Source organism: Engystomops pustulosus, chromosome 6 (genome assembly GCF_040894005.1).
Source record: "Engystomops pustulosus chromosome 6, aEngPut4.maternal, whole genome shotgun sequence".
NCBI lineage: Eukaryota > Metazoa > Chordata > Amphibia > Anura > Leptodactylidae > Engystomops > Engystomops pustulosus.
This window is the reverse complement of record NC_092416.1, coordinates 64,335,813-64,359,443: the sequence shown is the minus strand read 5'-3', so window position 1 is coordinate 64,359,443 and position 23,631 is coordinate 64,335,813. Positions and strand designations below refer to the sequence as shown.

At 42.9% G+C, this 23,631-nt stretch overlaps 1 protein-coding gene across 1 annotated transcript; it reads right to left on the bottom strand.

The window, feature by feature from the left end:
- Positions 1-7,366: 7,366 nt before the first annotated feature.
- On the bottom strand, positions 7,367-22,785 carry LOC140065728 (nicotinamide N-methyltransferase-like). The gene is made up of 3 exons (XM_072113301.1): positions 22,635-22,785; positions 8,400-8,607; positions 7,367-7,849 (listed from the first exon to the last, which is right to left on the bottom strand). Exons 1-3 carry the CDS (start codon positions 22,783-22,785, stop codon positions 7,426-7,428), a joined length of 783 nt encoding a protein of 260 aa, XP_071969402.1. The 3' UTR covers positions 7,367-7,425.
- Positions 22,786-23,631: the final 846 nt, after the last annotated feature.

Here is a 23,631-nt window from a genome sequence, read left to right as displayed (position 1 = left end):
ATGGAGACAATTCAATTTGGATAGTGCCTGTATGTGGCAGTCCAAAAAATTTTTCAAACCAGAGGAGCAGGTAGGTGGCCCTCCAGAAAAATGGAATAGATTGAGTGCCTGTATGTGGCAGTCCAAAAAAGTTTTTAAACCAGAGGAGCAGGTAGGTGGCCCTCCAGAAAAATGGAATAGATTGAGTGCCTGTATGTGGCAGTCCAAAAAAGTTTTTAAACCAGAGGAGCAAGTAGGTGGCCCTCCAGAAAAATGGAATAGATTGAGTGCCTGTATGTGGCAGTCCAAAAAAGTTTTTAAACCAGAGGAGCAGGTAGGTGGCCCTCCAGAAAAATGGAATAGATTGAGTGCCTGTATGTGGCAGTCCAAAAAATTTTTCAAACCAGAGGAGCAGGTAGGTGGAGCTCCAGAAAAATTGAATAGATTGAGTGCCTGTATGTGGCACTCCCAAAAATTGTTTAAAACAGAGGACCGGGTCGGTGGCCCTCCAGAAAAATTAAATGTATAAAGTACTATAGGTAGAGCCAGTGGGCCCTGTCAAAAAATAGCCAGTTTCCTCTGCTTTACTGTACAAAGAGCAGGAGAAGGAGGAAAATGAGGAGGAGGAGGAGTGGATAAATTATTCAGGTTGAGCTTCCTTCACCTGCTGGAGATTGGAAATTAGGAGAAATCCATGCTTTATTCATCTTGATAAGCGTCAGCCTGTCAGCGCTGTCAGTCGACAGGCGTGTACGCTTATCGGTGATGATGCCACCAGCTGCACTGAAAACCCGCTCGGACAAGACGCTAGCGGCAGGGCAGGCAAGAACCTCCAAGGCGTACAGCGCCAGTTTGTGCCACATGTCCAGCTTTGAAACCCATTAGTTGTAGGGAGCTGTGTGATCATTTAGGACGATGGTATGGTCAGCTACGTACTCCCTCACCATCTTTCTGTAAAGATCAGCCCTACTCTGCCGAGACTGGGGACAGGTGACAGTGTCTTGCTGGGGTGACATAAAGCTGGCAAAAGCCTTGTAAAGCGTACCCTTGCCAGTGCTGGACAAGCTGCCTGCTCGCCTACTCTCCCTCGCTACTTGTCCCGCAGAACTACGCACTCTGCCGCTAGCGCTGTCAGAAGGGAAATACTGTTTCAGCTTGTGCACCAGGGCCTGCTGGTATTCATGCATTCTCACACTCCTTTCCTCTCCAGGGATGAGAGTGGAAAGATTTTGCTTGTACCGTGGGTCCAGGAGAGTGAACACCCAGTAATCGGTGCTGGAATAAATTCTTTGAACGCGAGGGTCACGGGATAGGCAGCCTAGCATGAAATCTGCCATATGCGCCAGAGTACCAACGCGTAAGAATTCGCTCCCCTCACTGGCCTGACTGTCCATTTCCTCCTCCTCCAACTCCTCCAATTCCTCTTCTTCTGCCCATACACGCTCAACAGTGAAGGACTCAACAATGGTCCCCTCTTGTGTCTCGCCAACATTCTCCTCCTCTTCCTCCTCATCCTCCTCCACCTCCACCTCCTCCGATATGCGCTGAGAAACAGACCTAAGGGTGCTTTGGCTATCAACAAGGGAATCTTCTTCCCCGTCTCTTGTGAGGAGCGCAAAGCTTCCGACTTCATGCTGACCAGAGAGTTTTTCAACAGGCCAAGCAGCGGGATGGTGAGGCTGATGATGGCGGCATCGCCACTGACCATCTGTGTTGACTCCTCAAAGTTACTCAGCACCTGACAGATATCAGACATCCACGTCCACTCCTCATTGTAGACTTGAGGAAGCTGACTGACCTGACTACCAGTTCTGGTGGAAGTTGACATCTGGCAGTCTACAATCGCTCGGCACTGCTGGTAAACTCTGGATAACATGGTCAGTGTTGAATTCCACCTCGTGGGCACGTCGCACAACAGTCGGTGAGCGGGCAGTTGGAGGCGGCGCTGCGCTGCCCTGAGAGTGGCAGCATCTGTGCTGGACTTCCTGAAATGCGCACAGACGCTGAACTATCAGATTTAACACATGGGCCAGGCATGGCACATGTGTCAGTCTGCCGAGTTGCAGAGCCGCCACCAGGTTACGGCCGTTGTCACACACAACCATGCCTGGCTTCAGGTTCAGCGGTGCCAGCCACAGATCAGTCTGCGCCGTGATGCCCTGTAATAGTTCTTGGGCGGTGTGCCTTTTATCGCCTAGGCTCAGCAGTTTGAGCACCGCCTGCTGTCGCTTAGCGACGGCACTGCTGCTGTGCCTAGAGCTACCGACTGATGGCGCCATGCCCACGGATGGTCGTTCGGAGGAGGAGGTGGAGGAGGGGTGGGAGGAGGAGGAGGCACAGTAGGCCTCAAACACCTGGACCGAGGTAGGCCACGCAATCCTCGGTGTCGGCAGTATATGACCAGCCGCAGGGTCACACTCGGTCCCAGCCTCCACCAAGTTAACCCAATGTGCCGTCAGAGATATATAGTGGCCCTGCCCGGCAGCACTCGTCCACGTGTCCGTGGTCAGGTGGACCTTGTCAGAAACGGCGTTGGTCAGGGCACGGATTATGTTGTCTGACACGTGCTGGTGCAGGGCTGGGACGGCACATCGGGAAAAGTAGTGGCGGCTGGGGACCGAATACCGAGGGGCGGCCGCCGCCATGAGGCTGCGAAAGGCCTCGGTCTCTACTAGCCTATAGGGCAGCATCTCCAGGCTTAGCAATCTGGAGATGTGCACATTAAGGGCTTGGGCGTGTGGGTGGGTTGCACTATATTTGCGTTTCCGCTCCAGCGTCTTGGGTATGGAGAGCTGAACGCTGGTGGATGCTGTGGAGGATCGTGGAGGCGACGATGGGGTTTTTGTGGCAGGGTCCTGGGCAGGGGGCTGACTATCAGCTGACACAGGGGAAGGAGCAGTGGTGTGCACGGCCGGAGGTGAACGCGCTTGTTGCCACTGAGTGGGGTGTTTAGCATTCATATGCCTGCGCATACTGGTGGTAGTTAAGCTATTAGTGGTGGAACCCCTGCTGATCCTGGTTTGGCAAATGTGGCACACCACAGTCCGTCGGTCATCCGGTGTTTCCTTAAAGAACCTCCAGACTTCTGAAAATCTAGCCCTCGCCGCAGGAGCCCTCGCCACGGGAGCTTCACTAGTTGACACATTTGGCGCTGATGCACCAGCTCTGGCCCTGCCTCTCCGTCTGGCCCCACCACTGCCTCTTCCAACCTGTTCTGGTCGAGGACTCTCCTCCGTCTCAGAAGCACTGTGTTCACCCGGCCTCTCAACCCAGCTTGGGTCTGTCACCTCATCATCCTCCGATCCCTCAGTCTGCTCCCCCCTCGGACTTCCTGCCCTGACAACAACTTCCCCACTGTCAGACAACCGTGTCTCCTCATCGTCGGACACCTCTTTACACACTTCTGCCAGTACGTCAACAAGGTCATCATCACCCACAGACTGCGACTGGTGGAAAACCTGGGCATCGGAAAATTGCTCATCAGCAACCGGACAAGTGGTTTGTGACTGTGGGAAGGGTCCAGAAAACAGTTCCTCAGAGTATGCCGGTTCAAATGGCAAATTTTGCTGGGAGGGGGCAGACTGGGGGGGAGGAGGCTGAGGTGCAGGAGCTGGAGGAGTGCCGATTTCGGTGACATGGGTGGACTGCGTGGAAGACTGACTGGTGGACAAATTGCTCGAAGCATTGTCGGCAATCCACGACATCACCTGTTCGCACTGTTCTGGCCTCAACAGTGCTCTACCACGAGTCCCAGTAACTTCAGACATGAACCTAGGGAGTGTAGCTCTGCGGCGTTCCCCTGCTCCCTCATAAGCAGGTGGTGTCTCACCCCGCCCAGGACCACGGCCTCTGACCCCTGCAGTAGTTGGACGCCCACGTCCCCGCCCTCGTCCTCTACCCCTAGCCCTCGGGTTAAACATTTTGAAAATGAGAGTTATAACTTGAATTTTTTTTTTACCTTTTTTTGTTTTTTTTTGTTTTTTTTTTGTGTTTTTTAGTTTTTAAAACCAAACAATGCTATCCTATTGCTATGGCTATTTTATAGCCAAGTATGAAAGCACACTGCTATGCCAGATGAGATGACGCTGAGTTATGAAAAAAATAAACGTAAAATAAAAAAGGAAATGGCAGACTGTGCCTAATTGAAATACAACCCCGGGCCCTAATAAATTTTCCCACTTCGGTCTTTGCGATGGATATGTGCGTCACTAAAACACAGTGGTCGCAAGTCTGACTCCAAATTGCTCACAATTTACTAGTAGATGCACTGCAACAACTACAGCCACCAGCAGATCAACCAGAAATCAAATATATATAACGCTACTGTAGGCGTAATTAAGCCGTTTGTATTCTCCTATGGCTATTTTCTAGCCAAGTATTACAGCACACTACTATGCCAGATGAGATGACGCTGAGTTATGAAAAAAATAAACGTAAAATAAAAAAGGAAATGGCAGACTGTGCCTAATTGAAATACAACCCCGGGCCCTAATAAATTTTCCCACTTCGGTCTTTGTGATGGATATGTGCGTCACTAAAACACAGTGGTCGCAAGTCTGACTCCAAATTGCTCACAATTTACTAGTAGATGCACTGCAACAACTACAGCCACCAGCAGATCAACCAGAAATCAAATATATATAACGCTACTGTAGGCGTAATTAAGCCGTTTGTATTCTCCTATGGCTATTTTCTAGCCAAGTATTACAGCACACTACTATGCAAGATGAGATGACACTGAGTTATTAAAACAATAAACGTAAAATAAAAAGAAACTGGCAGACTGTGCCTAATTCTACTCAAACCCCTAATAAATTGTCCCACTTTGGTGTTTGAGGTGGATATGTGTGTCACTAAGAGCTAAACACAACGGTAGCAAGTCCCCCTGCAAATTCCTCACAATATGGTACTAGCTGCAAATAAAAAATAAAAAAAATTATAACGTTATTGTAGCCCTAAGAAGGGCTGTTGGGTTCTTTTAGAATCACTCCTGCCTAACAGTAAGCTAATAGAACACCCTAACGCTTTCCCTGACCAGCAGCAGCTCTCTCCCTAGTGGCATCCAGACAGAGAATGATCCGAGCAGCGCGGGCAGCGGCTAGTCTATCCCAGGGTCACCTGATCTGGCCAGCCAACCACTGCTATCTACGTGTAAGGGTACCACGTCATGCTGGGTGGAGTGCAGAGTCTCCTGGCTTGTGATTGGCTCTGTTTCTGGCCGCCAAAAAGCAAAACGGCGGGAGCTGCCATTTTCTCGAGCGGGCGAAATACTCGTCCTAGAAACGAGCAGTTACGAGTACGCTAATGCTCGATCGAGCATCAAGCTCGGACGAGTATGTTCGCTCATCTCTAATTAGCATATATTTTAAGTACCCAATTTGTATATGAATTATGCTGATTCCTGGAATAACCCTTTAACAAAAATGCAGCATTTCACAAATCAGTTGCCCCTAGACACAACTGCTGACTTAGGGTCGGGAATGCCATCTTGATCATCGATGAGAAAAACAGTTGATGGTTCTCACTCTGGAATTTGATGCAGGAGTAAACAGCCAATTTCAGATACATATTGTTACAATGAGCAGAACATGTCTGACCACCCCCCTGCTCTCTCCCTCCTCTCAGGGAGACCTGCTCTGTTCATTGTAACAGCCTTTGAAGATACAGTAATCTCAATAATCCCATCATATCCCTAAAATAGAGAAGGCTACGGAATACTCCTTCTGAATTTTTGCTAAAATTGGATGTGCTTTTTTTTGTCTTTATCATACAAAAACCTCTTAGAGTAACGCAAAAGACACATTTTTTTTGCACAGCAATCTACTTTATTTCATTTGTCAAGGCTATTAGTCCCAGCAGGGTGGCAAGCCTTGCTCCTCAAGTGTTAGCATCTTTTTAAAGTGTTCCCTCAAGGCTAAAAATTGCTCGCAGTTGCAGTTTTTTGTGCTTCCCATAGAATGGATGATAAGAAAACAGCCATTTTTTTTCACTGAAAACAAAGGTTAACCCCTTAAGGACCAGGCCCTTTTTCGTTTTTGCGTTTTTATTTTTCACTCCCCGCCTTCAAAAATCTACAACTTTTTTATTTTTCCATGTACAGAGCTGTGTGATGGCTTATTTTCTGCGTAACACATTGTACTTCGTAGTGATGGTATTTAATATTCCATGCCGGGTACTGGGAAGCGGGAAAAAAATTCTAAATGCAGTGAAAATGATGAAAAAACACATTTGCGCCATTTCTTGTGGGCTTGGTTTTTACAGCTTTTACTGTGCGCCCCAAATGACAGTTCTATTTCATTCATTGGGTCAATACGATCACGGGGATACCAAATTTGTATAGGTTTTATAATGATTTCATACATTTACAAAAATTAAAACCTCCTGTACAGAAAAAAAATTCTTCATTTTGCCGTGTTCTTGCGCTAATAACTTTTTCATACTTTAGTGTACGGAGCTGTGAGTGGTGTAATTTTTTGCAACTTCTGATGACGTTTTCAATGCTTCAATTTTTTGGACTGTACGACCTTTTGATCACTTTTTGTAGAATTTTTTCTATTTTTCAAAATGGCAAAAAAATGCCATTTGCGACTTCGGGCGCTATTTTCCGCTACGGGGTTAAATGCAGTGAAAAACGGTTATTATATTTTGATAGATCGGGCATTTTCGGACGCGGCGATACCTAATGTGTTTATGATTTTTACTGTTTATTTATATTTATATCAGTTCTAGGGAAAGAGGGGTGATTTGAATTTTTATGTTTTATTAATATAATTTTTTTTTTACTTTTTTTTATTTATTTTTTTTACTATTTTTCAGACTCCCTAGGGTACATTAACCCTAGGTTGCCTGATTGATCCTATCATATACTGCCATACTACAGTGTGGCAGTATATGGGGATTTTGCATACCATCTATTACAATGTACAGATCGCACATTGTAATAGATAGCCTCGATCATGATAGCCTCGGATCTTTGTGTGATCCGAGCCTGTCATGACAATGGATCGCCACTCCCCGGTGACGTCACGGGGAGTGACGATCGTAGCTAAGATGGCGGCGCCTACGCGCTGCCGGCTCTTTAATGCCGGCGGCGATCAAAGGGTTAACACCCGCGATCGGTGCAAGCACCGATCGCGGGTGTTAGCGGCGGGCGTTTGCTTCATTATGAAGCAAACGTCTGGTGAGTATGAAGCCCTCTTCATACTGCCCCATGCGCAGCAAGACGTAAGGGTACATCTTATTGCGCTATGGGGTTAATCATATGATTTTAATGGAAGACTTCTTTTAATATTTTTTTTAGCTTCCTTCCTTTATCTTTAATTGAAACCTGTAAAACAAATCACATTCATAATAAATGCAAAAAAGCAGAAAAGTGCCAGTTATTGGAGGAGATAAATGAGGTCCTCTGCACATACAATATACAATCTGATCATGTTTAATACACTTCTACTTCTCCTTGTGAGCTGCAATAAATATTACAGCTTTGTAGTCAATGAGATCACTGACATTTGTTCTCTTTTTAACCTCCCAGCGATCAATAACAAAACCTTCTCCAACTAGAGCTTTCCTTACTAACTCCTCATCATATTTAAAAAGATAAATCCTATCTTTCCCAGCTGTTATGTATGTTGCATTTAAACTCCCAATTATTATGAAGTGTCCCCCAGGTTTTAGCAGCTTTGAGAACTTCCTGAGATATCTGACATAATCATCTTGGTCTTTGCAGATATAATCCAGGAGCCAAGCGCTGATGATACAATCTGCTGGAGGTAAATCTATTGGTTCTGTTATATTTTCTTTCTCCAGGTCACATTTCACAACATGTTGCAGCGCTGATCTCACTTTTCCTTCTTTGTCTTCTATCTTGTCACTGAAAGAAATATAAAAAGTGAAACAAATTTGACTTAGAGTAATGACCTTTGCTGGTGCCATGTAAAGGGTAAAGAAACCATGCTGCGAGCAGAGGCCGAGAGAAGTGGGTGGCTAATGGACATCTAGAGGGTTTCTTTGCCAGCATTTAAATAGTTAAGATTCAAACTGCTGGTGGTTTTGCCTGTGTCTCTTTGAAGGTTAACATCTGTGATCAGGGCCAGCATCGATCACAGGTGTCAGTGGTGAGTTTGGATTACGGGTATCTAAACCAAACTTTTGTTTCAGGGTGCTGTCACACGTTGCGTTTACTGCATGCGTTTAAAAACGCATTGCTACAACTGAAGGGAGATTTGTTTAATTAAACAGCTGTTAACAGCTGCTTTTACAAAACGCAAGCGTTAACAGCTGTTTAATTAGGCAAATCTCCCTTCAGCTGTAGCAATGCGTTTTTAAACGCATGCGGTAAACGTGACATGTGACCGCACCCTCAGGTTCTGCAGATTTTATGAATCTGAACCCTCCTGGGTCCACTCATCAATATAATTCACCTTTTTCCTTCTACGTCTGCATGAAGTTGTGCAGCATGTCCCCAGTGAAATGCTCCTGTACGAGTGTCCACCCATCTCTTCAGCTCCAGGATGCATCTGTCTTGGATCTTCAGGACTATGATGTTTTTAAAAAACTCACAGGCTGAATACAAGTGATGAACCAATGAACCATGGCTGAGGTCTATCAAAATATCTCCTTTAATATGACCTGTAACAAAATAATAATACTGAAACATCAAACTATATAATGGTAATGATATTGCAATCCATTCATTTACCCTTTTTTCCATGACACATAGTACTTATGTATTTTACTACAAAAAGCTGGAAAAAGGTATTGGCCCACAGTTATTAAAGCCCCTGCTGACTTTGCACACTGACCTATCTGACTTTGCACATTCTTTTTAGTGCTAATTATATTTATTTTATTTACGTCTGTGTCGCGTCTGCACTACGTCCAACGTAGCGTTCCGGTGCACAGTGGGACTATGTGACACATTTACCATGCGGTGTCCATCAGAATTGTGTTGCACGCCCTTTGTTAACCCCTTAAGGACGGAGGGTTTTTCGGCTCATTTCTCGCTCTCCAACTTCAAAAATCCATAACTTTTTCATTTTTACGTGTACAGACCTGTGCGTAACAAATTTTAATTTCCCGTAATGTTATTTATTTTAACATGCCGTGTACTGCGAAGCTGAAAAAAAATTCCAAATGTGGCAAAATTTTAAAAAAAACGCACGTTCTTGTGGGCTCAGTTTTTACGACTTTCACTCTTCGCTCCAAATAACACGCCTACTTTATTCTTTGGTTCAGTGCGATCGCGGTGATACCAAATTTATACAGGTTTTATTGTGTTTTAATACATTTTCAAAAATTAAACGAATGTGTACAAAAAAGAAAAAAAAATTTTTGCCATCTTCTGTTGCTAATAACTTTTTCATACTTTGGTGCACGGAGATGTGTGGGGGTCATTTTTTGCGAAATGAAGCGACGTTTTCATTGCTACCATTTTGAGGTCTGTGCGACATTTTGATAATTTTTTATTTCATTTTTTATGTTATGTTAAAAGGTGTAAAAGTCGCATTTCGGACATTTGGGCGCCATTTCCCGCCTCGGAGGTCACCGCCGCCCGTAACCGTTTTTATATTTTGATAGATCGGGCATTTTGGGACGCGGCAATACCTAATATGTTTGTGATTTTTACTGTTTATTATGTTTTATATCAGTTCTAGGGAAAGGGGGGTGATTTGAATTTTTAATATTTTATAAATTTTTTTTATTTTTTAAACTTTTTTTTTTCTTTTTTTTTTCACTATCTTTTAGACCATCTAGGGTACATTAACCCTAGATGGTCAGATCGCTGCTACCATATACTGCAATACTTCTGTATTGCAATATATGGCATTTTTGCAGCACATTCATTACAATGAGCCACTGGCTCATTGTAACGAATCTGCAGATGCCAGATAGTCTCGGGTCAAACGAAGACCCGAGGCTACCATGGCAACCGATCGCCGCCCCCCGATGACGTTCGGGGGCGTGGCGATCGTCTTTTAAATGCCGCCGGCGACTTTGCCGGCGGCAGTGGAGGGGTTATTAGCGGTGGGGGTTTTGTGCAATATGCAAAAACCCCCACCTTTGTATGAAGAGGACTCAGCCCGTGAGCCCTCTTCACACATTCCTTATACCTCTGCGCCGTAGAGCTACGGCGCAGAGCGTTAAGGGGTTAAAGGACATCTACCAACGGATTACTGATGATAAAGTGTCCTTATTAGGTTGTTCAATCTGTCTAGAGGATGGAAGAAACAGTTTTTTAACAAGTTTTCTGGCAGTTTTAAGAACAAAATATTAACTTTGTAAAACCTCACTCCACGCCCCAGCTCTGACATCACCAGCTGGATCCTAATTCCCCGGCTGGGAGCAGAAGGCAGGAGGGGTGCATAAATTAAAAAGCCAGGGAAACCGAGAGGTGCTCGAGTGCTGTCAACCTGTGCGCCTTTGGCTGTTTTACAAAGTTAATATTTTGTTATTAAAAACAGTTCCCCCAATGCTCTAGACAGATTGAGCAGGTACATGAAGAGGGCTCACGGGCTGAGCCATCTCCATAGCCGGTAAGTCTTTGCTGCATATTGCAGGTAACCGTTAACACCAGTGATATCCCATTGATCGCCAGCAAAGCTGCCGGTGGCTTCAAAAAGATGGCTGCGTATGGGGGCCATCATCTTGGTGACGTCAACAGGAAGCAGCGATCGGTCGCCATGATAGGCTCGGGTCTTCTGAAGATTTGATCCTGTCTCGTTTTAACCCATTCATTATAATGTGCGATTTGCACATTTTAATGAATGAGGTGGAAAATACCCATACACTGCCATACTGCGTTTAACCCCTTAACTGAATAATAATAATTTATTGTCCCCGAAAGGGGAGAAAAGAAGATGTCACAACCAGTTTGACCAACACAAACAATACATAAAATATAATACAATAAAACACATTACATAAAATTCAACATAATAAAAGACATCAACAATATAAAATTAGGGACCTAAAAGAGCACTAATACCCCAATTCTGTACACAACCCACTACTCATGTCTAACTCCACGGTCCTGAACTGATACAAACAAGAGTTTAGATCCCAATTGCTAAAAAAATACACATAAAAAATAAACAGCCTTTGTGAAATTAGACAAATTGATAGTGTATGGATGATTTTTTTTATATCTATCTGTCCTGCATTTAATTTCTTTCATTCTTCCACTAAAACCACTTTGCTGCAATTGTAGGTCTGTAACCATGTGTAACCATCTGTAACCAAGTACAAATTTCTAAGTGAAAATAGCGCCCAAAGTCGAAAATGGAACTTTTTTGACATTTTGAAACATATAACAAATTCAATAAAAAGTGATCAAAAGGTTGAACAGTCCTAAAAAATGGTAGCATTGAAAACACCAAATCCACCCCCCCCCCCCCCCAGCTCGGTAAAACGAAGTATGAAAAACGCCACAAGACGGCAAAATAAAAAAAAAAATAATTTGGTACAGGAGGTTTTAATTTTTGTAAATGTATGAAAACATTATAAAACCTATACAAATTTGGTATCCCTGTGATCATACTGACCCAAAGAATAAATGAAACATGTCATTTGGGGCGCACAGTGAAAGCAGTAAAATCCAAGCCCACAAAAAAAACGTTGCAAATGCATTTTTTCACCATTTTTTCTTGCTTCCTGGTACACGTACCATCACTATAAAGTGCAATTTGTTATAGATTTTTGAAGGTTGGGAGTAAAAAAATGGAAATGAAAAAACTAAAAAGGGTCAGGTCGTTAAGGGGAGGACCTGTCACCAGATTTTGACCACCCTGACTAACAATGTCTGCTGGGGGTTACAAGTCCTCCCCATATCACCTAAAATTAGCTGCCAGTGAGGCGCTGTACCTTAATTACAGACGTTTTTCTGATATGCAAATTAACTTTTCTGACTCATGTCTGGTGTTTGTGACTCTTCTCTCTCTCAGGCTGCCAGTGAACCACGCCCATTATTCTAGCTGACAGCTCTGTGTCTCTTCAAATCATTGCCCTGCCTCCTTGTACTGATGGACTGTCTGCTAATATTCAACTAAAAGCTCATGTAAAGCTCTATGTACAGATGGGACAGATCATATTGAAATCATCAAAGCTCAAAATTTTACCAAACAGAAAGTCCTACAATGATATTTCACAGTTCAATCAAATATATATTCAATGAGGGTGAAAGTAGCGCACAGTTTATAACTGTCATTTCCAGTGATCTGTACACAGGCGGGAAGTAAGACATTGCACTAAGAAGGATGGGCGTTCCCTCCTATTGCCCCCTGACCTCAGTATACAATTGGTGTGTGTTGTGGAAGGCTGCGAATCAGCCATTCTATAACCCGCCGCCCTTGGTATATGGGATAAGCTCTGATGGGCGGGAATAGTGGACGTGGGTCTGCTGTTGCACCCGCTTTTATTCTATATGCAGCTACTCACTCGCTGCACCATTTGTATGGTCATACCACTCTGTCTGAGTTAAGGACCACTGTCCCCGTTACTTACATTGTACCTAGCCATATTTCACAAATTCCCTGATGAAAGTTCAGGGCACACTAGGGGCAGTACAGAATTCCTCCTGACCTATTGGCCACCTTTCTTTGCCCACTATGCTCTTTCAGGCCGTTCCTGCATCCGACCGATTCTGCATATAATAATTTATTCTTACTTTCTTCCACTAACACAAATGCTCTTGTTGAAAAGAAGTATGTGATCTATATGTTAGCTTGTTACATATGTGGGACTGTTTTTATATTTTTGTAATATTTTATAGGTAACCTTAAAAGTTATATTGTTTTCCTTTATTCACCCTCTTTGTTGAGATAACCGGGGAAATATGGGGAAATATCATTGAACATGGCTGCGGTGTGGACATTCTGATGAGGACTTTCTGTTTGGCAAAATTAGAGCCTCAGTGATTTTAATTATTTTCCTGGAAATACAGTAAACTGGGTTTAACCTTAGCCTCACTTAGTGCAAATTACAGTGCATAATGTGCTTGTCTACTTTGGGCTCTATGAGGACAGACGGCAACTGAACACCCCAAACTCTCAGATTCCTGCTTCCCTCATTGTTTTCTAGGTGATATGGGACAACCACGAAGACAATACCTCTCACTGCACCGTGCCTACACTCACCAGGCTCGGAAGGATTTTGGCAGTGGTGTAATTTGAGGAGAGGTACACTATGGAGATCTTTGCTAGAGACCCATGTCCAATCCTCAGGATCATAACCCTTCCAATGAACCAAGTATTGGGCAATATGTTGGACCATGTGAGTATCCAATATCTTCTCAGTCACTGGTAGAGGGTTAGTCACTGGTAGCAAAAAAGAAGTGGACAATTTCAGTCGGAAAACACAGGATTAATTATTTCACTAATAGGATATGGCCCAAAAAATCAAGCAGTGAATTTCCAATACAGAACTTTGACACACAAAGACCTAACCCTGCTCTACAGCATGTTTAGTGAGTGAGAAAAAGGACTTACATTTATCCTGGGTGTCGAACATAAAACATCTGCCCTACCATTTGGCCATGGAATACAGAAGAAAAAGAGAGATTCCCAATTGGCCACAAAATTCTCTCTAAAACATAGAGACAGACTGCACCCCCAATTAGAGACAATGGGGGTCATTTACTAAGGGCCCGATTCGCGTTTTCCCGACGTGTTACCCGAATATTTCCGATTTGCGCCGCTTGTACATGAATTGCCCCGGGTTTTTGGCGCACGCGATCGGATTGTGGCGCATCGGGCCGGCATGCGCGCGACAGAAATCGGGGGGGCGTGGCCGAACGAAAACCCGACGTATTCGGAAAAACCGCCGCATTTAAATGCCGAAAATGTGTCGCTTGGGGAGCGCTCACCTTCACCTTCTATGGGATGGTGCATTCCGGGGCGTTAAGATTATTTTCGGCGCTGCAGCGCCACCTGGTGGACGGCGGAGGAACTACCATCTTAAATCCCAGCCGGACCCGAATCCTGTGCAGAGAACGCGCCGCTGGATCGCGAATGGGCCGGGTAAGTAAATGTGCCCCAATATTTTGTAGAGTGCCATGAAGATGGAGAATATGACTGTTAAACAAAGATATTTATAGGTTAGCACTGGGTAGTATTGAGAGGTACTGGATGACACAATTTTGAACATTAAGCACAAACCACCCAAGTTACAGTTTTACCTTAGGAGAAAGGTAAATCAAGAATGAAAAAGAAAAACCTGCCCCAGTAGGGTTCTAGACATATTCTTGCGTTACCTCACATTCTGGGGAAATCAGATTGAAAATCCGTCCATAGTGCTTTACTGATTATGGGGACCATATACAAATGAAATAAGACATTTGCATTACTTCAGAGTAATAACAGGGGTGCAGCAAACATGGTCACAGAGGGTGTAACGTGACTGGACCTGTTGGGGGGAGGGTCCGCAGACCCGGTCACAGTGCTGAGGAATGGAGTTCCAATACTGAGTCCCCTCAACTTAGCGCTGGGAGCTGTCATTGTAGTAATCCATGCGGCTAGGGTATACCACACGGAATACTAAAATACAGGAGCCTTCAATATAATATGTACCAGTGTCGGAAAGACACTGGTATAGCTGATTATGAGCGCAGTGCCAGAGGGTCTTCTCCCTGCAGCGGTGCTGCTTTAAGACACAAGCCACGGATCTGGTCATCAAGTGGCTTGCTTCATGCAGTCACTGTGCCAGGAAGGTATGTGAATAAAGGAGAAACTGCCATGGGCCACCAGAAGGTAAGTGGTTTTCTTATTTTTTGGGGGGGCCAAGTAAAACAAAAAAATAAGAGTATTTATATATGCCTGTAGACCCCTTATGGTCTCTAAAAGATTGCTCCTATAATAAAAAAGCTTCTCCGAGAATAAACAAAATGATACTGTAATATATATACCGTATATACTCAAGTATAAGCCGAGACCCCTAATTTTACCACCAAAACCTGGGAAAACCTGTTGACTCGAGTATAAGCCGAGGGTGTAGTATACAGCCAGCCCCAAGTATTATACAGCAGCCCCATGTAGTATACAGCCAGCCCCCTGTAGTATACAGCCATCCCCATATAGAATGCAGCCAGCCAACCCCATATAGAATACAGCCAGCCCCATATAGAATACAGCCAGCCCCATATAGAATACAGCCAGCCAGCCCCATATAGAATACAGCCAGCCCCATATAGTATACAGCCAGCCAGCCCCATATAGTATACAGCCAGTCAGCCCCCTGTATGTTAAAAAAAAAACGTATACCCCTTCTGGCGATACTCACCCCCTATTCTCGGCGGCGACTCCCGGTCCCTGGCGGCTTCTGTCTACTTTCTTCTCTAGCCGGCGGAGTCGCGTCCATGTGATCTCCCCGTCGGCGGGGATCGACTCCGCCGGCTAGAGAAGGAAGAAGACAGAAGCCGCTGCATGGGATCGAGAGCCACCGCCGGGGATCGGGAGCCGGCACCGAAAATCTGGGGTGAGTATCGCCGGAAGGTGAGTATTAAGTTAATTTTTTTAATGTGCTTAACATCGGGATCAGGAGCCACCGCTGGGGATCGGTAGCCGCCGCTGGGGATCCAGGCACCGGAGGGTGAGTAATACATATAAGCCGAGGTGAGGTTCTTCAGCACATTTTTTGTGTTGAAAAACTCGGCTTATACATGACTATAAACGGTGTATATATATATATGTGTGTATTATATATATATTCGTTTATTTTGGGGGAGCAATATGTATTATTCTCTGCTAATAACCACTTTTTACAGAATGAAAGAAAAAGGGGGATAATAAAACATAACTGTTATTCACTCATATAAAATCAGGAGAAACTAAACATAATCTGAGAGCTTCACCCTTATGCAGAGTCCAGGATCTGATTTTAAATGAGTGAATAAAAGTTATATTTTATTATTCCCCTTTGTATGTGTTTTATTATAACTGTATATACTCGATTATAAGTTGACCCAAGAATTACCTAATTTTGCCACAAAGTACTGAAAACTTATTGACTGGAGTATAAGCCTTGATTGGGAAATGCAGCTGTTACTCTTAAATAAAATGTCCAGCAGCCTCCCCTCACTAATAAAATGTCCAGCAGTGGCTTCTGTCATGGTCTAATAAGAAGCAGGAAACCGTATAAAGAGAGCAGCAAGAACTAGGGAAACAGGGAAGGGAAAACTGTCCCATACTCTAAGGCTAAGCTAGTGCCTGCCGGCCGGTTATGGTCAACTTACCCGGGTTAGCTGCGGACCCGACAACTTCTCTCTCTCTGAACATGAAGACCTTTCCAGATAGTTGGGAAAAGGACTAAAGTATACTAGGGTCTGGTGTACTAAATTTGCGCCCCCCCTAATTAAACAATTGCTACAAGTAAAAACTTGGTGAACAAGCAATCCCAGCATGCACACAAGCACACAACCAAGACTAAGTTCAGTTCAGACTAAGAAGGGCAATAGAGTAGACAGGAATAGTGGGTAAAAATCAGAGCAGGTCCAAAAAGCCCTGAATCAATAAAAGAAAAAATATCCAACAGTATAAGTTTTCATTAGGATGATGAATAAAAACCCTTCTTTATTTTACATTCTTTAAAAACATCTGCATGCCATGGCACTAAAAACGGATAGCTCTCTGACACATTTTGAATCAAGGATAATTCTTAGTCATAGGGTAGGAAATTATTTGACACATGGTAAGATAAGTATACTGTATCGGAAGTTCCGGATTCTGAGATGACACACCTCCAGGTTGATCACCTGATTCATTCACTATAGATCCTATGTTATACAACAACAAAAAACACTCACTAGAAGTAAGTAAAGGTATTCCTACAAAACAGAGCCAGTAATAAGCTGCAGATAAAACAATACCTGGCAAGTACTGAATGAAAAAAACTGCATTAAATGGATCCCGACTAGAGATGAGCGAGCACTAAAATGCTTGGGTGCTCGTTATTCGGTACAAACTTTTCCCGATGCTCGAGTGCTCGTACCGAATAACGAGCCCCATTAAAGTCAATGGGAGACTCGAGCATTTTTTCACTGACAGAACACATTAAAAGAACAGTGTTACAGAACACATTACACATGTTTCCAGATGTTTTACTTGCAAGAATACATTGAAAAAACACTATTCTTCACTTTGCAGGTGTTCGTGCGTGTCTCCCGCTAAGTTCGGAGATGTGCACGAACATCAGCAATGTGAAGAATGGTGTTCTTTCAATGTGTTCTGCACTTAAATGCTCCTGTGTTCACTGTTTTCACTGTTTTTATTCTATTCTTCACTTTGCAGATGTGCGCGCGTGTCTTCCGATAAGTTCGGAGACATGCGCGCACATCTGCAAAGTGCAGAACACATTGAAAGAACACTATTCTTCACATTCCAGATGTTCGTGCACATCTCCGAACTTAGCGGGAGACACGCGCGAACACCTGCAAAGTGAAGAATAGTGTTATTTCAATGTGTTCTTACAAGTAAACCATTGGAAACATGTGTAATGTGTTGAAGAACAGTGTAAACACTGTTCTTCACTGTCTTTTATTAATTTAATGCTCGAACTCGAGCAGGCGAGATACTCGTCCGAGTAACGAGCCAGTCCGAGCATGCTAATACTCGACCGAGCAGTATACTCGGACGAGTATACTCGCTCATCTCTAATCCCGACTACTCCTGATAGGATAATACAAATTACCACAGCTAAGACTTAAAAACACCAGCAGGTAATGCAGAAACACTAGCTACACAGCACAATGGAAGCGATATCTTCGGTGGAGGGTGGCCACCAATTTGTGTGCTGACACCTCAGAAGCCCAGACCAAGAGTTTTCCTCCATGCCATAGCCCTTCCAGACCACCAAATGATGAACACCATGCAGACGGACCACATTTTTAGCTAATTCCTTAGCCAAAATGTTTGCAGTGGGCAACTAGGTAAATGGCACTAGCTGCACTACTAATGCCAGCAAGCCCAGCCACAAGCAAACAAAAAAAGGTAAAATATAACGCTATTGTAGGCCTAAGTAAACCGTTGGGGTTCTCCTATGGCTATTTTCTAGCCTACACTGAAAACACACTGCTTTGCCAGATTACTTTGAGTTATAAAAAGAAATAAACGTAAAAAAAAATAAATCAGCAGACTGTGCCTAATTCAAATCAAACCCCTAATAAATTGCCCCACTTCGGTGTTTGAGGTGGATATGTGTGTCACTAAGAGCTAAACACAATGGTCGCAAGTCTCCCAGCAAATTCCTCACAATATGGTACTAGCTGCACTACTAATGCCAGCAAGCCCAGCCACAAGCAAACAAAAAAAAAGGAAAATATAACGCTATTGTAGGCCTAAGTAAGCCGTTGGGGTTCTCCTATGGCTATTTTCTAGCCTACACTGAAAGCACACTGCTTTGCCAGATAACTTTAAGTTATAAAAAGAAATAAACTTAAAAAAAAATAAATCAGAAGACTCTGCCTAATTCAAATCAAACCCCTAATAAATTGTCCCACTTCGGTGTTTGAGGTGGATATGTGTGTCACTAAGAGCTAAACACAACGGTAGCAAGTCTCCCTGCAAATTCCTCACAATATGGTACTAGCTGCACTACTAATGGCAGCAAGCCCAGCCACAGGCAAACCAAAAAAAAGTAAAATAAAACGTTATTGAAGCCCTAAGAAGGGCTGTTGGGTTCTTGTAGAATCACTCCTGCCTAACACTATTCTAATAGAACACCCTAACGCTTTCCCTGACCAGCAGCAGCTCTCTCCCTAGCGGCATCCAGACAGAGAATGATCCGAGCAGCGCGGGCAGGGGCTAGTCTATTCCGGGGTCACCTGATCTGGCCAGCCAACCACTGCTATCGACGTGTAAGGGTACCACGTCATGCTGGGTGGAGTGCAGAGTCTCCTGGCTTGTGATTGGCTCTGTTTCTGGCCGCCAAAAATCACAACGGCGGGAGATGCCATTTTCTCGAACGGGTGAAGTATTCGTCCGAGCAACGAGCAGTTTCGAGTACGCTAATGCTCGAACGAGTATGTTCGCTCACCTCTAGTTACTACATTAGTTAGATGTCACTACATTAGTCAGAGCTCCTGGCAGCACATGGCATTAGTTTACATTAGTTGCTACATTTACTACATGTTACTACATTAGTTAGATGTTACTACATTAGTCAGAGCTCCTGGCAGCACATGGTATTAGTTTATATTAGTTGCTACATTTACTACATGTTACTACATTAGCAGTGGCGTAACTAGGAGAGACAGGGCCCCCTAGCAGGCTACAGCATGGGGCCCCCCTTCCCACTTAAAAAATATACACATTAGTATACTCACACATGCGAGTTACAATTACATATAAATACAGTGCCATATGTAACATACACACACACAGTGTATACAGACACCATATACACATCACAGATACTGCATATATACATCACAGTATATGTTATATACACATTATGCTGGACAATGTGCAGTACAATAATAGTTTATGGTGCACATCCTCCATTCTTTATTGTGTCATGTCGGATGTCGGGGCCCCCTCACACTGCGGGCCCCATAGCGGCTGCTATAGCTGCTACTGCTGTAGTTACGCCCCTGTACATTAGTTAGATGTAGCTGAGTGCAGGGAAGGGGGGGGGGTGTCTCACATATACATTCTCACTCTGTATTCAGCTCAGTGTGGACAGGAAGTGCCTAGCAATCGGAGTAGTCACTGATAACAAGGGGTAGTCTGTAAAATAGAAGAGAAAGGAGCAAGATTCTGGTAACTAATCCAATTGCAAAAGGGCTTAAAATTGCATGCCCTACAAAATATCAAAAGTTTTTCTTTTAAATGACAGTTACTAAGGGGTGCACCATAGGGAGTTTGTAATATAATATATTTTAAAGCTAATTAAAAATAAAAATGATCCTCAAATAAGTTGATTCTGAAATCTCCTTGGAAATATGGAAAACCTTGTTCAATTTGTAAGCCGTTGGACCCACCGGCCATACGCATGAGGTAGGGTGTTGTTTGTGGGGTCTCCCCTCACCTCTTGGACCTTGTTTATTAGTACAATTGTTTATTTAGTTGTCCGATCTTCCAATTACACACATGCTGTGCTGTATCATTTGAAAGTACTAAGTTTTCTGGGAAGAGCCCTTTAGGGATGTCACAAGCATGTAACTCATTACATGCTTCATATAAGCCAATTACAAACAGGCTGTCCTGGTCTGGTTTCATTGCTCTGAGCTGATGTCACAACCTGGAAGTGCCCACCCACATCAGGAATAGCTGAATCTTAATCTAATGTTTAATATACCAGATATATCTCAGGCCAGGAAGAAGACAACAGCATGATACATATATCATTGGATTTGTTATCAAAGCCTTTCTCCAGCTGTGCTAAAACTATTTTTGTTAGCAACTTTACAGTTACGCTTTAAGTTCATTAGGTGTGCAGAGTGCTATTGAGTCCTTGTGTCAGAACTCGCAAATTGTTCTGAATGGGATCAGGTTTCAAGCTTTTGTGCTTTGACCCATAACTGCCTTTGACAGCTCCCTTTCTGATCTTTCCTTAGGAAAGCTGGGTGTTTGTTTGAGCTTGCTTTGCAGCTGTGTTTTGAGAGATGGACGGCTGAACCAATCAGTACTGGAGACAGTGTCCATTGCTCCATTTATATTCTGTCCAAATCCTTCAGTGGGTGCTGGTTATTTAGTCTGATCTGCGCTATCTAGTACTTCTGCTATCTTGTTGTTTGTCATCCTGTGTATTTGACTTCTCCTTTGCCTACCAGCCATTCTATTGCTATACGATTCAGTACCTTTGCCACCATCTTGTTTTGTGTCGTGTATCTCCCAGTGTTACCCCACTTCCAGTGTATCAGGTTTGTTTGGTTTGCGGCTTGACACTTTTTTCTAGACTAGTGTGAACTCTGATTTATCTCAGTAATCTTGTTACCTGTCCGCGCCAAACGGATCAAATCTTCCCTGTCACCATGTAGGTTCACCCAGGGACCGTTAGTTTGGTTCCTGATAGCGGGTTCACACTTGACAGGGGCGTTGTAGGGTGAGTTCTCCACCACTTACCCAGTCTGACAGCTAGCACCAAGTCTGGTTGTGGTTGTACTGTTGCTGGACAGGTTCATTATACCATGTAAGCCATGTAACGTTGTAATTAGACATTTTACAAATGATGAAAATATAAAATAGACATATGGGCAATGTTAGCAACTAATTTGTAAAACTGCCTGAAAAGGAGATAATTTAGAATTTGGAAAATAGCTAACTTTTTAAAAATGTCACCATATTTTTTTTTTATAAATAAATGCAAAACATTTCAACCAAAATTTATCAACAACATGTGATAAAAAGAATCTCAAAATCCGTTTGGTAAATTAAAGTGTTCAAAAGTAATAACCACACAAAGCAACACATGTCAGATTACAAAAAATGGAGATGAGCCTTCAGCTAAGCACTGGATCCTAAGGAAAGTCATTTTTACATGATGACACATACCAATAAGTTCGGACTTATGTCACCCATCTTAATAATTACATTGATTTTTAATTGTTTCTTTAGCATTATCTGGTCCCTCACCATGTGGGGAGTGCTGAGGGAGGCATGAGTCATCTTATGCTCATTGCCTCCTCCTTACTCATTACCCTCCCCCTCTCCTCTGCAATTCTTGTCTGAAATCCCCCCCACCCTGGGACTCTCCACATTCTGCAGGCAGTGAGGCAGCTAATGTTAAATAAATGAATAAAAAACTGTGAAATAATTTAGATGCACAACAAAGACATTTTTAAAAATGAAAATGCCCAAATCTATTGGAATCTGTCATCATATAAAAATGATCATCATGATTACAGGTTCCCTTCAAGGGGTTAAAGTCTTTATCTAAGACCTTCCCAAAAACATTTAAAAGCTGCAACCCAAGCAATAAACAACTGCATTTAGGGTTTAGTTTATTGACTATTTACATTATTCTCAGGAATTAAAACAAATTGAGGTGAAATTTTGAAATGTTACTTTTTCCAATTATTAATTTCTGTAGTAGCCCTTGTTACATAGTTATACCATAATGTTAGAGTGCCAATTGTTTGGGGGGGGGGGGTCAGATTTTGAAGAAAAAGTTTTCTTGAACAATGCGGTATTTGCAATAATATGAGAAAAGTGGAGACCATTTTTAGCATTTTGGAAACTACCCCTCTCTGAGAACGTAATAGAAGTATAGTTATCATTTAACTCCACCACCACTATAAAGAATTGTCTAACATACTATGTAGTGTATATTTTAGCTGCCTGTGCATCGACTGAACTCATTTTCTTGAGCATAATAGGATATTTTGATCAATGCATTATACATTTTATATGCATTGATCTTTTATTATGGAGGTGCAGGTGGTTATATGTGAACAGTGCACATTATTTTCTGCCTATAATATTCTTTATATAATATATTATAATGTATTGTCTTTGTTTATATTCTCACATGGAAAGGGAGATTTCCCATGAGACTAATTGAATAGAAAATTATGCTAACAAAACCCTTGAAAGGTTTCAATGATCACTTGATACTATATCACAAAACCATATTTTCCCAAAAGAGAATGTTACACATCAAAATATATTTTACCCAACCTCTAGTCAGTTGTTTTCAATTTATTGAAATCATGGAAGCAAGGTACATACCTATTTTGAATGTTTTCCCAAGATTTTCCATAGGGAATTTCAAGGAATCATCAGCAAAGACCATATCAGGTTTGTCTGAAAAGTATCTCTCGAGAATTTGTCTAGCATCTAAACCATGTACATGATAGCGCTTATAGGTACTACAATCCATCATCAAATCTTCAGATGTTTGCTCCCTCTATAGTGTTTAAGGTGTTTATATAGCTACATATGATCGTATCACAAGTTATGAGATTCACAAACCAGTCATGGGAACATAAATTGTCATGGGATTAAATCTTTAAACACAGAAACAGAACCATGAAAAAAAAAGATTCACAGGAACATGTTTTACTGGCATCTGAAAACACATGACTAAGATGCAATACAGACTGAGAAATTGACTAAAGGATACTAAATACACTTAGGCTACATTCACACGGACGTATGAAAATGGCCGTATCCGTACCGTACCGTTTATTTACGGATTACATACGGCCACATTCATTTCAATGGACAATACGTCTGACCATTTATATTGCAGTTGTTAACTCCGTTCCGTAACGTACCGTATACTGGCCGTATAAAAATATAGAGCGTGTCCTATTTTCTCCCGAATATCAGTTCTGTATGCCCTAGAAGTCTATGGGTACGTATAAAATATGGGTTACATACGTGCTGCATACGGATGAAAAACGTCACGTATATACGGCCCGTAAATACGGGACTGGAGAAATCATACGGTCGTGTGAATGTAGCCTTAGACAGTGCTGTCCCTAGATTCTATTGTGCTCTATACCTAAAAATATTAGGTTGCCCCTTCAAACTAGATTTAAAAAGTTGGAATGCTAATTTTTAATTTTCAGATTTTTTCCTTGTAAGAACACATTGAAATAACACTATTCTTCACTTTGCAGGTATTCGCGCGTGTCTTCCGCTAAGTTAGGAGATGTGCATGAACATCTGGAATGTGAAGAATAGTGTTCTTTCAATGTGTTCTGCACTTAAATGCTCCTGT